At 40.0% G+C, this 14,337-nt stretch overlaps 1 protein-coding gene across 8 annotated transcripts in view; it reads right to left on the reverse strand.

Annotated features, from left to right (window-relative positions):
• LOC106747966 (laccase-4-like) overlaps positions 1 to 14,337 on the reverse strand; it is a 52,187-nt gene that overhangs the window by 2,738 nt on the left and 35,112 nt on the right. For 2 of the 8 annotated variants that reach the window (XM_014626042.1, XM_014626041.1), the window contains exons 2-6: positions 8,458 to 8,557; positions 6,026 to 6,146; positions 3,348 to 3,558; positions 1,876 to 2,271; positions 922 to 1,287 (exon numbers count right to left, since the gene is read on the reverse strand). In XM_014626042.1, coding sequence (XP_014481528.1) covers positions 922 to 1,287; positions 1,876 to 2,271; positions 3,348 to 3,558; positions 6,026 to 6,146; positions 8,458 to 8,507 — 1,144 coding nt within the window. In that variant the 5' untranslated portion in view covers positions 8,508 to 8,557. Of the gene's footprint in view, positions 1 to 921; positions 1,288 to 1,875; positions 2,272 to 3,347; positions 3,559 to 6,025; positions 6,147 to 8,457; positions 8,558 to 9,109; positions 10,690 to 11,216; positions 12,342 to 14,337 lie in introns of those variants that run through there. The other 6 variants (XM_014626039.1, XM_014626035.1, XM_014626040.1 and 3 more) reach the window with 6 other exon arrangements.

Raw genomic sequence — 14,337 nt, forward strand, 5'->3', positions numbered from 1 at the left:
AAAACGGCACTCGCTCTGCAATTGGAGGTCCGGCCCAGTTCTGCCGCGTAGACTTCACATTAATCGCCTGTCGTCTCATCGATGGGAAGTTAATCGCACTTTACTTTCGCGCCGTTTCTAAGCGCGCACGACCACTTCGATACGAGTTCAATTGCGACCGTTGTTTCTTCGATCCGCGAGCATCCGAAGTTTCTTTCCGTACGCGTAATGATTCCGATACATAATGACGATGACTGCATAAGCTGCTATTGCCCTACTTCCGATACTTTTGTGAATAGCTGGTCATTTCCAACGCTTATACGCGATCTTATATGCCTGTAGGTTTAATGAGAAATCAACATTTGTTGCTTTCGGCGATACTCGGACTTTTTCATTCCCGCCACTCATTACTTTAACGAGCGATTCTTGAAGAAACTCCCTGTATCCTCCGAATATCGTTTTGTTCTTTAGAAAGTCCTCAGATGGAGCTTCTTTAGAATTCGTTTTCGTCTTTTGGAAATTTCATAGTTACGCGCGCACCTTCAATTACCCGTCGCTCGGCGAAGACATTAATCGCGTCTGAAAATTTGCAAAAGAAGAAGCACGAGAAGCGATTTCGAGGGCAGTGAAAGCGCGCGCGCGTCTTCTTAACCGGAATATCCGTGGACTATCACATAACAGAGGAAATTTTCAATAACCCGGACTCGAATGTTGTACAAAATCCTACAGAAAACGCGATTTCTAACCGGTGAAATTTATGCGGCACGATTGTTATTCCACGTTTAATCATCGTTGCATGCCTGCTCGCGCTAATTAATACCTAACGGCTGGTAAATTACGGACGGGCCGCGACTTAATTAATAACTTTCACTCCCATCAGAAACGTTGTTGCTCTTCTCCGTCCCCTTTTTTTCTCTTCCCTCCTTTTGCACCGTTACTCACCTATCAATTCCGTCACCTGCATTCTGTAGTTAATTGGCAGATACATAGTCACGTCCATCTTGGGCTTGGCCAGGAAGCGCGGCATCTTGCGTACGTTTTGCATGTCGGTGACGCACAGGTTCTCGCGGTTGCCGCATTTCTCCACGGGATTCGTCGTCGCGGCCAACCTGCTCGTCTCCATCTCGTCGACATCCCGCTGATCGAACGGCTCCGCCGTCATCGCCGCCGGGATCTCCGAACTGCCTTTATAGTTGAGCACCGCCGCTCCATTAATCGCGCTCGTCCCACATTCTTTCGCTGTATGAACGTTCATCCAGTAGGAAGCGATGCGTTTGCTCGCTTTCAGCACGAAGTCCGCCCTTTCACCTTTAACGAATATCAAGAACCGCACGTCATTCTCGCCGTGGCGGCGGCGGGGAAACGGGGACATGAAGTTTCATCTCGCGCGCGCTAGGAAAAGTCAACGTTGCGGTCATCGATTTTACACGTAGAACTGCAAATCCCCCCGGGTTTCTTGCGATAAATCTCACGTCGTGGCTGATGGCGCGCCTCAAGAAAGTAAAAAGTTGCAGGTCACGTTTTTTTTGAGACTCGCTATTCGAAAGTGCAATCGACCGGTCGAGAGAAGGAAGAAGCGCCGCCGGATGACACGCGAAATAGATTTACGACTAGAGACTCCCGACCGACGAGACAGCGCAGAATTTCTACTTTTCAACTATGTCTTTGATATTAAAAAAAAAAAAAACTTAAGCTAAATAAGTAAAACCAGTTTCATAGAGAATGTACGTGCTTAACTTTCACGTGGGTGTCACGCTAACGCCAACGCTGGGTAGAACCCGAGAAACATCGTGCGTGTCATATTAGCGTCTAGAGAGATTTTATTACAGACAGAGAGAGAGAGAGAGAGAGAAGGGAAAAAGGGGAGAGAAAGGAAAGATTTAACGGGATCTTAACCTTTGGCCAGCGTTATCGAGGTGACTTGCCGCGGCTCTATGGGGTGTCCGTCAAGTGCAATCAGGAGAAGCGTGTGACCGTCGACGAACAGCGTCACGGGACACGCACCGGCGCCTCCAGCGTTAGCGACGCGGAACCTGTGACGTCGTCCGGGAACGACCGTGAATGTCGTGAGGGGTACCGTAGGTCCGCTAGGCTGACGACCCTTTCCATTGATCAGAAGAATCGCCGGTTTCATGTGACCCTGATTGAACGAGTTTTCCGGCAAGTGTTGCCACTGGGTCACTAGGACTACGTGATTAGGGTCGTCGATGTCGTAAAGAGCGCGATGGGGCTCCCGAAGGTCCGCTTGCTTCACGATAAGCGCGCCGAAAATGCCGTTGTTGACGTCAGCGCCTGAAAAGTTCCGTCGAGGAATGATTTCCGTCTCACATATGCTGGTTATTGCGTAATCCGTTGGATAAGATCTGTGAGACTCGTGATAAAAGGTCGCATATCGGCATCTCGGGTTCTTTGATCGTCAGAGCTCACCGATACCATTACATCGAATATATACATTAAATGATTTGTTCTATAAATATATAAATTATATATAACATTCAAAATTCGCATTACCACGGCAGGTTTAAACCCCATTCGGAGTAAAAGTACACGCTTCTACGTTCTGAAGTTTCGATCGATGAAATCTAAAACGAACTTAGCTTGTCGATAGATTGATAACGTCTTAATTAACAGTTTGTGATAATTAATCGTCGTAATTAACAGTTTATTGAATGTACACGTTATTCCGTGCTTCAGCGATCTTAAATCGTCGGATCTCAGCGAACTTCTCACTCGCATCGCGTGGATCACCGGTAATGTGCGATTGCGCTTCTCTCAACAGCAAAAATATCCGACGTTGGCGGATATTCCTGCGTGGGTCATCGGCGTTCACGCGACGCGACACGTTGACAATTGAATACATAAAAAGCTTATGTAAGAAGCTTGATTTCGAATCACATTACGGTTATTGCATACGTATGCGACAAAATGTGCAACATTGGTAAAACATATATTCCCTCCGTTTTTGCCAACTTTCGTTTAGCAGCAATCGAGAGTAAAAAAAAAAATTTACCATACTTATCTTTTTGAATCGTTGTGATGAAAAATCTCTGCGCTATCTTTCAATCATATATCAAATTTTCCACTTTATTCTTCTTGAAATATATTTCGTGTGGGTTGAATCATTTTCGTACATGAGTACGGCCAATTAACTTTATATATAGATTTAGTAGATATATTTATCAAATAAGAAATATGTTTAAATGCTCATTGCACGCGATTTTTAGGAAATCGATTCTTGCAGTCCGACTTTTTGGTAGATCGATTTCAATTATTTTGACTCAAGACCGATTCAAAAATCAATTTCGAAATCAAAAAAATCGCCCATCACTAATTCACGAATAGCTACGTAATGAGTAACGATTACGAACCTGCGTGTGCGTGCCAGAGATGTGTTCCGGGCATGGAGGCTCGAAATTTATATTGGAAAGTCGTGTAACTCGGTATTGGACACTGTGTCACCAAGGGCGCGCCGTCCATGTACGGCATTTCCACTTGCGTTTGTCCACGCCAATGTACCGCCATGGCTTTACCCGGAAGACGGTTGATCACATCCACAACTAGGATGTCGTTCTCGCAGACCTGTAAAAGCGCATAGCGTGTCTGACGGCTCACAATTAGTCGGAGGGAAAACGCGACTTGCCGGCCGTTCTTGAAAATCTTCCCGCGACTTTTCCTTCATTGAGATATTAATCCGCTCAAGTGGGAAGCGCAACTGGAATCTTAGAAACACGCGAGCGAGTATACCCAGTAATTATCTTCCATCCGAAACTTTATTGTGAATTTTTTAATATTTTATGAGGATTAAAAGATCATGTGGAGGAAATTCCTAATGCACGTGTAAGCCCAATCGATCGCTGTTGTATAAATTGAAGCGATGGAATCTGTTGATAAATGAAGACACGTAAACTATAGAAGCTATATTAGAAAGTTGCTATTTACTTTTTCGCAAGTCTATATACGCGATAAATGTGTAGGTAAGATAAATTCTCCCAGAAATCAATGTTACACACGTACTGTTCCTACATACATTAGCAAAAATGTTTTCAGCACTAATAATTATTATATTTTTCAAACTATTTTTATTGATAACTTTTTAATAAATAATGAGCGACGGCTAAAACGTTGGAAGTTACTCAATATCATAATATTGATAACATATGTCAATATCATTGACGTTTGAAGTGACTGATCTTAGATAAATATTTATCAAGCGCGCCGTATCTAATTTAGCATAAGAAATAGTTGAAAGCGACTAATAGACTGCATTCAGCAAAGCAGCTCAGTGAGCGCTCAATGATTATTGTCTGCAACTGGAGCATTCTTTCATATTCTTTTCGATAAATAAAAAGTATATAACAATCAGGAGCGATAATCACTAAGCGCTGCCTGAGCTGCTCTTTCCGCTAAATGCAGGCATTAACAGTTAAAGTAATTGGTTCGTAAAATACTGGATTTTCAGTGGCGATATTAACACGTTAAGTGCCGCGCCATTTCACAAGACTTTCCATTCATATTATGTAGACCACTAATAATCCACGATTACTGCATTTTTATATATTTTTATTATATATCTTTATGATATTTATTAGGCTACACACAAAAATCATTATTACGAAGCGAAGAAATAATGTGAGATATGCGTTATGCAGCCTGAAAAAAAAATCCAATATGGGCCACCGATAATCCCTATTTAAATTTATTATTTACTAAAAAAACATACTTTCCTACTTTTTTGACTATCTAAGCAATAAATGTTAAATTTAAGCAACATTAAGACAAACATACACACAATATTACACAGGGATATTATTTATTATCCATTATTCTTATTAATGCTTTATTTATACGCTATGAGCTATTAGAGATACATAAATTATAGAAAATGGTATATAAATATTTAAATATGTAAATATGTATATACATGCACACACATCGCAGAAGTATTACTATAAATTATAAATTTCCTATGGCTACTTGCAAAACAAAATGATAGATAATTTTAAAATCTTTTTATAGAATGCCTCTATATTAGTTTCTATATCAGTTCTTGCTATCACAGTAGTTTGTCATTAAAATTTTAAAAGTAGTTTAGAAGAAATTAAAAATACAAAAGTACAAAATAGGACATTAACCTCAAAAAAAAAATATATAAAAAGTATCATCTTTAGTTGTGAATATCTCAGCTTCTGAATAGTCAATCGTTTCCTAACTTTATAGACGTGTAAATAATATTTTCATCAATATGCAGCTAAAATTTAAGAGAATATAATTCGACAGACTAACTATTTTAACTCGACAAAGTGAAATAAAATATCTAGTCTCGAGATCAACGTTTCTAGAGCTTCGGAACCTTCACAGACAAGGAACATCAATCAGAGGCCTGACATAACTTCCTTCACTTCAAAGTGTTCGCGAGGTTTAAACAAGACACGCGCGTGAGATTGTTTCCGTGAATTCAAGCAGAGTGATTAATTACAGAGGGGATATATTGTGTACACTCCTCAATCACATGTCACGCAAGGATTAATTTTGATGCTACATAGAATGCTCAACCTTCGTTGCGGTTGAAGGTTGCCGATTGCAACAGCACGCTGGGGTTTCAATGACGAAGCCATGTCGAGTTGAGTCACATTCGGTTATGTAAAATCTATGCAACAGCTCTCGAAAATTATTATCAAAAATATACCTAAGATCGTCAAAATATTAAAGAATTATTTTCAGAATATCTCGATTTTCAATGTAGAACACGAAATCTTTCATATTTTATCAAATTGAATTCAACTCGTAAAATTCTACATCATAAAATTCTACACCAAAAAACGCAAAAATCGTATAACTTAATATAGAATACTTCGAGAATCATATAAGGAAATATCTTGAAGCGTCGACGAATCGTTTATGCGAGAGAAACAGTTCTAATTGAATATGAAACGAGTGATGAAAAGTAATGAGCGACATCAGAAAAGTCTCGCGACGATTTATTGAACCCCAGCTGCAATTGTTATGCGCTCGCGCTATTGATCGATGGTACATATCGAGGTCATACCTGAATACTTGGTCCTGGCATCTGACGATTGGCTGTAAGAATGCCCCGTCTCTGTCCATCCGTGGAGACACAGTGATTTGCCAAGCAGGCCGTCTGATTCAGCGGACAATCCCCGCATGATCTGTTGAAAACAGCGCAAAAGAATAATACGCAATGCTGAAACTCACGCAATTTCGAATATAATAGTTTATTTCCTCGCATTAAATAGAGATCTCTCATCCGGTTTTCACAAAAATGAAAATGTAAAGAGCCCCTTTTAATTATACAGGGCTTCCTAGAATAACTGCATGTAGAATGCACCAGGGGATTCTTGGTGCCAAACAAAGCAACTTTTCGTTTACTGAAATTTCATTGGAATGATGGTTTTTAGATAAGAACTATTCAAAGTTGTCGAATCGATGTACTATACTGATCGTGAAATAGAAACGTAGAACCGCAAAATATCACGTAAGTCGTGTAAGCTATTTTTCTTTTGCCTCGCTAAAGATTTTATTACACAGCTAAGCATGAATTTGACACTATTATATTGAATGAATTTAATATCATTTTGAATAGAATTTATTTGCATAAATAAGTTATTTAAATAATATTCCATTCCTTTTTAAGTCCTTTTAAAGATCACAAATATTTTCAAACGTTGGAACAACACTTCGTATGGAGAATTACTTCGTATAATAAATTATTTGTTTGTCGTTTAAACATATTACTTCATTTGTAATCGTTCTTTCAACGACATCGGTAAAGAATTTTTTCGTATCAAATAAGTTTCATTCAAAATAGCGGTAAATGCAGATAGTACTTATTTGATACGAAAGAATTTCTTATCGATGCCACACACTCTAAAAGAACGACAATAAAATAAAGTAATATGCTTAAACGACATACAAATAATTTAAAAAATGCAATTTAAAAAATGCTTAGTTTATACCAAGAATCTTTGCACTCCGCATGCAGTTATTCTGGGATGCATCCTGTATAATATAAGAAAACAAATGATAGCTGCGAAATTTCAGCTACATGAAAATATATTTCAGGAAGATGAATCATATAATCGAATCACTCGTACGAGATTCAGGAATGCATAAATATTACGTCAAAAGGCGGAATTATATTATTCGATAACGGATATGTGCATTTCTTGCATAACAGTATCCGTCTTGATCGAAGTGACTGAAAGACATAGTATGCTAGTTAGGTTTTCTCAGTAATACTCGATCCTAAATACTGGGTGCTACCGCAGCTACCTACAACCGCTATGATTCTCGTCTTGCACGCTAGTTTCGATAAACTAACGTGTGATCAATCATGAGAGTCTTCCGCATTACACCGGTTAACGTTTAAGGATTACATAACGGCTATTGCATCGACGAGCCCGAAACCGAACGTCGTGCTTCGTAATGATTACGTGGCTAACGTAACACTAAGAATAACGTTTCAATGTTGCAATCGCAAAAACTGACCGTCCATAATATAGTCATTTTAGTAGGCGCGCAACACCGCATAAACGCCGCGAAATACGTTGAGCTTCCTTTACGTGAAACAAGTGCTGTTTCATTTTAACGATGTATTTGTAGAGAAACGTCGTCCTCGGTATTCGCTTCTCTCTGCGTGAACGAACAGAATCCAGTATTCGGATAAAGTTAATATTAGCGTTTCGGAAACTCAACGTGAATGAAGGTTACATAAGAGCTAAGCGAAATGAAAACTGAGATGTTATTTTACGCTTTTGATTTTTGTTTGACACATAGATAAAATCATTATAATGTAATTAAGTTTATAATTGCAAGCTTTCTTTTACGCGTATACGCGTCGTTGACGCGTGCACTGATCTGCCGTGCTGTTTTCTCTATTTCTTATATTGCATATTACATTAAATAGAGAAAATGGTAACGCAATGCTTTCTAAATTCAACGCAAATACGTCTGAAGGTTAATTAACTAGAACAAAACTTGTTGGAGTATCTCTTATATAATCATCATTAAACAGTGCTATGTACGTTAACGCGCGATGGGGATATGCATATGTTACTGCTGTACGAAAGTCTACCTCTAAGTTTCTCACCTCTCAAGATTTCTGTTACATAAACGTTACAATGTAACACTGCATAACTGCATAACTGCAACATAATGTTGTCTTGTGTCCTACTTGAGGAACTTTCGCATCTTTATTCGCTTTCAACATTTATATATTATTATGCAAAAGAAGCGCTTTATGTGTGCAGAATAATTTTATTACACAAAGACGAAGATTATGTGTTAAATAATTTTAAATTCATCATTCATTGATTCTCAGTCACCGTATACTTCAAAGTCATTGAAGAATTATATGAGTTATGAGTTATGAGAAACCATTACTCGTGAATTACTCGCAGATTACTATCGTGAACACGCGCTAAAATCGCCAAGTTCCAGCTGAGTGGTGGTTTAACTTACTTGCTGAGCGATTGAAAGACTTCTAAGGTGAGTTTCACCCGGCAAATCATGGGCCAATCCAAGTGATGACATGGCCTATCGCAGGAGAGGAATGTTTGTTCTGGAAAGAAGAAAAATAGAAATGGACTGAAGAGAAAGAGACAGGAGTAAGAAAGAACTTCCTTCGTAGAATCTCGCGACGATGAAAGTACGGTTTCCTTATATGTACGGTTTAAACGGTGAGAAAAATTGCGATTCAACAGGCGGGAAGGATGAAAGTTACAATCTGTATAGAAAGTACCGTTCGGGAAAGAAAAGTTAATGTTGTGTACGCACATAATAGCATTCGTATCGATATTATACGAATTACACGGAGTTACGCGCTTCTCTCGGTTATCATTACCGTGCAACGACCATTATCGGTGCCAATAGAAGTCTTTCATCCTATCCGATCGATGAACCGCCGCGTAACCATTGATTAAAATCGCTTCTTCGCACCTAGGTACTTTCCACCTTATTATATAAATCGATCTTTTTCTCAAGTTTCGTCTTTTATAACGAAGGATAATTAGAGATCGCCGGAATCGGCCGACTTATAATGCGACTTATATAAAGCCCCCCTAAATTTGTCCCGGTGCGCTGTAATTTTCATCAAATAATTGTTTCAACTTACTGGGTCTGTAATTGTTAATATGCAAAAATGTCGCCGCAGCCGCGATCATCGTTACAACCACGAGACATCGTAAGATGTACGTGGTTGGTGTCGCCACGTGATGGTGGACGCGCTTAGGAGGATACATCGTCTACCGACGTTGTTATACGACGATAACAAGGGGTGACGGCATTCTCATCCCAGACAGACCCTCGAGTTACCTACGGACTCTGGATGAAACTTACGTCAGTAATAAAAATTCGACAGAAACATTACCATGAGTAAGTCGACCATGAGAAAGTCGATGAAAACTGCGAACATACACTGCTATTTAGGATGCACGACGTGCACTTTGAGCACTGATTAGCGATATACGGCGATATTCAACGGAGAGAAGTGCGAAACAACTTTCTGCGCCCGGAGGCCTCCGAAAAAGTCAGTGTCGAAGGTGATGAAACAGAGGGGTCGAAGAAGAAAGCCGACCCTGAAAGTAAAAGAGACGCCGCTCGTACCAATGAAACCGAAAGTGCAGCAGTTGGCCGCCTCGTTCCCCATTAGATAGGCTAATTTCGCAGCTGCCACGTCATTCGTCGATCACGCTCGTTCTCGCGAGAACCAAGTGGATGATTCGCAAATAATGAATTCGAAATGCGACAAGATCGCGAGCGATCATCGATTACGGCAGTGATAGTATCATCATCGGACGCTGTCCTTCGCGAGCTAACTTTTGTCACTCGCGCGAAGTGTTAAATCATTCGCACATGTTCGATTATCGCAGCGACCGTTGATTTGTTAATGAATTACCCGTTAAACTTTCATCCGTAATGAATACAGCGAGTTACAGTTATTTTGCGAAAGGTATTGTTATATTACAAATGATCGACGGTGTTACATGATCTCATAAAATAAATAGAAAGATCTTATCGAAATTGTACGAAAGAAGGTCAGGATCAACGGTAGTATGGTCGCCTATTACTTTCGTTCTCTGTTAGATGCACAGAGTCAGTATCATTACGTAAAAAGTTGCATAATCTTCATATAATATATTTATGAACGTAATTCGGTCACATGTCTGACTACATCAGCGAGACTTAGTTATCGCGTTCGATAGTTTTTTTCAGCAAAAACCAGTATTATCTTTTAATGGAAAACATTAAGACTTATATTAAATAATTTCACTGTGAAAGATTATTTAATAACGCAACATCAAGCAACACTCCATGCAGACAGAATATATTCTTTTGCGTTACAGATATGCATACGCAATAGAATTGTATACAAACTTTAACTTTAACATTTCAAAGTGCACTTGTCAATACGGATTTCATGTTTTTGCTTTCCAATATTTCAACGCGCTGGTGTACAGATAATAACCGCAAATGAAATCCTTATCTACAGACAATGTAAAATTTAGAAAAATTCCAAAATGACCGAATTAAAAAAGTCCTCTTTCCAATTCATTCCCCAACGAATACAATAAAAAACAGTTTGCACTTGTGTTAAAATCGGTCATTGTTAAAATTGTGTATTAAATGTTCAACATACCCGCGTGTATTAATTTAATATATTGTATTTATGTCATCTCAATATTTTGTGTCGAGTCGATATTTAACATGTGTAAGTATTAAAATAATTGTAATTGTTAAAATAACAAACTTTTTTACTTCACTGTCGATTAATATATTAATTTTGTGCTAATTTTTGACATATATTTGTGTTATTTTTCAACATATCCTTTGTGTTAAATTAACGTAAACATTTATGAGGACCGTTTGAGATATATAAAATTTGCTCAATTTAACATAAAATTTTCTAGTATATGATACCAGACTCTGTTTAATTATTTCTATAACTATATATTCTTCTTTTATCAAACATGAATCTTTATTTGCGTATCGATCAAAAATAGATTCACGCTAGTTGTCCGGGGTCAATCACTATGCGTTGTACACGAACAACAATATGCCGAAAAGCAGCAGCATCCCGAAATACGACAAAGAACAGAGAAGTGAACGGGAAGAAGTAATCATGAGGAAGATTTCGTCAATCGATCAACGCGCGCGAAAGCAAGAGACGTAAAGTGAGAAAACTTATATTAAAGAGAATATAGATTTTCATGTCACTGCACCACTGCGGTCATTTACGTAGAGCCGATATACCAAAACCGCGGGCACAGTCGCGCTCCCCGACGACGACTGATGAGAATACCGAGTCCGAAATTCGTTGCCAGGAACGGCCTTCTCTCCCGTTCTCTTTCGCTTCTCAGAGCCGTGTTCCTTCTCTCTTTCTTTTTGCCGAGTACAGAGAGTGTACCAACAGCGTAAGGGGTGGAGCACGCTTCTTTATTGGCGAGATCCGTCTGCAATGAGACGAACCGGCTCTCCGGATATGAAATACGATCACGTATCGCAGAAACGAATGGGTGAAAATTAAGTTGAAAAAATTCGAGTTAGCTTTTATTACATTCGCGCCACGTGTCGCGTGTTCTCGTCGTCCCAAGCTTTTAAGGCTGCAAATTGCCACGGTACACCTTCAATTACGCCGCAATTACTGTGCAATTTTCCGCAGTTGAACTCGAAACGCGCGAACCAGTTCGCAGCTTACTCGGTGCTATTGAAGAACGTTTCGCGGGACAAAAGCGGTGACAAATCGATAGCGCGCCGGGTCTCTTTCTCTCTCTCTCTCTCTCTGTTCGAATATAAATTGTCCTTTCTGCATCGCCAGCAAAAGACTGGTTTCACGGTTACACACAACTGCTAGTAAATTAATTGAGATCGCACGTCAGATTGTTCGGGCAGCAACTTATATACACGCAGTAACGCAACTTATCGCGATAATTGGCAATAAGAATAAAGACGAGTTCGAATAGTAAGTATCGAAGCGTTTTCTTTCTCTCTCTTTCTCTCTCCCCTGAGAACTTAGACGTGCCCGTTTATCAGCAGCTGATGGAGACGCAACGCGACTAAGGTCAATGGAACGGAAATAATGATCTGAAGGTCTAAAAAAATAATCTAAAAATTCGCAATGATAATGATGATGATCATGATGGTGATGATGATAATGATAATGAGGATAACGATAATGAAGGTATCGGCGATCGAGGCGAAAAAGATGACAGCTAAGTCTCATATAAATCACTGCACCACTGTCGGGCCACTAGCCGTGCGAGATTCGTGCGTGGTGTAGCGAGCCGACGTAGACGTCGCCGGCAACGGTACCGTACGCGCACCCCGTGGATTACTGACGAGCAGTTTCGATTTCGTTCGCCACTGAGCACGACTAACCATGACGTATCTTCCCTCACCCAGAGGTACCCAGCAGCTGATCCCCCGCATGTTCCCAGCTTGGTGATCAAAGACCACCAGATAACGTTTTCTACATGAGGCTTGTGGGCGTGATTATATTCCGTTGAGCTTCGCACATTATGTGTCTCTCGAACGCCCCGGTGCACGAGACGACCTGTGCGAAATATGTGTCAGAGACGGCGTAACGTAATGGTAATGGTAAGTGAAAGTTCCAGTCGGAAGGCCCCGCGCCCCTCGAATGTCCACCATCCAGTACCAGCGACTGGACCCTGTTCCATCTCTCAGCCGGCGTGCAAATACTTTCATCTCCCGACCTTTCTCCTCCTCGTTCGTCGTTGGTCCAGCTGGCGTGCCGATTTCGCTTTCGCTGCCGAATCGACTCTTACTCGAGCGTGAGCGGATGGAAATGATAGCCGGTCCCGCGGCCGGTCACTCCCGCCTCTTGGAAAGCAAGTGCCGTTTCGCTAACGAAGAGAACGCGTTCGACGCCTCGATTACCAGTCATTGTAATTGCTATATTGCTGCTTGAGCGGAGCTTTCTAGCGTGGAAAAGAGGACGGGCTATTGGATCTATGTATCTGAATGATACACCCGCGGTTTTTCAATCTGAGTTTCATCGATCGCCCGAGAGTATCGTCGTTTCATCGGAGCGGGGAAAAAGGAGGAAAGTTGCTCGGATCGTTGAATCGAATAGATTAGATTCGCAATAAGAGCGTGAATGCAAAGACATTAACACGCTCCGTGCTACGTGTAACGTTTCCGATACACGCTGGACTCGATCTCACGTCGACTGATATTTTTTCCATCAACTGTCTAAAGTGTAATCAGTGTGATCAATGTGATCAATATGTTATTATGGAAAAGCAGTTAACAGTCACTAGTGATGATATGTAGCTAGCGAATATAGCAAATCAGTAAAATTTTAATAGCAGCAAATGTTTCCATCGGATAAGTCTAACTGCAGAAAAAGTGAAAAAAATGTTATTTATTACTTCTCTTTTATTATCTTAATCCCATTCTTAAGGTATCGTCAATGATTTCGCTCGGATATTCTTATATATCATTATGTTTAATTAATTAAATTTATATTGTATTTGAAAAATACGGGACGTGTAACAGTGATTTGTAATGAATCTTTCACTGGCCAAAATCAGTGAAATATTAGACAAAAAAGTTAAGTGAAAGAGCTCCCACTAAAAATTAGTGAACACTCATTAATTATCGGCAGGTTATATTATGTTTCATTGATTCAATTAGTGACACTTTCTCTGATTCAATTTAAGAGAGAAAAGACGGAGCACAGTAAAATAATTTCGCTTATAGCCCATTCGTATTCTGTTATCGTGTTTATTTATTTATCAAGCTCCACATCGTGTGCCGTTTTTTCCGGTCTAATTTAATAAAGTGGCGTGAATTGAAAGACAGGTAAAGACGGTGAAGATCGGTACGGGATATATTAAACGATGAGAGATAAGTTATGTGTCGTGGTAAGTCGAGCAATCGACTTAAATACCTGGAAATTAAACGACTCGATAATTACAAACGTGACCTCGTGTTTCAAACGCGCTCTCCTCGTGCAGTAGCAAGTCATCGTGTGCGACGCTGGAAGAAACGCACGTAGAAGACAATTTTGCTGGAACGGCAAATCGTTGTTGCGACAGCGATAAAATTTAGTATAATCAACAATTGATCTTAACAGGTCATTTTGTCGTCCAAACAAGTATTTTAGTAGCACTATATTAACAAACGATTCGCTCTTCCAGCAAAATTGTTTTCTTAGCGCGCCCTCGATGTTTCCCATCGAAATGACGTTAGGTCGAGCTTTCTCCGCAAACGCGTCGGAAGTCCAAAGATGGTCCAACGATGGACGGGTGACGATACGATGTATATAAACGAAAGAACGATTAGCATTTAATCTCAAGATGCGATTATTATCGCACCTCG

Source organism: Dinoponera quadriceps, unplaced genomic scaffold, assembly GCF_001313825.1.
Source record: "Dinoponera quadriceps isolate SergipeBrazil2010 unplaced genomic scaffold, ASM131382v1 scaffold2167, whole genome shotgun sequence".
Classification (NCBI taxonomy): domain Eukaryota; kingdom Metazoa; phylum Arthropoda; class Insecta; order Hymenoptera; family Formicidae; genus Dinoponera; species Dinoponera quadriceps.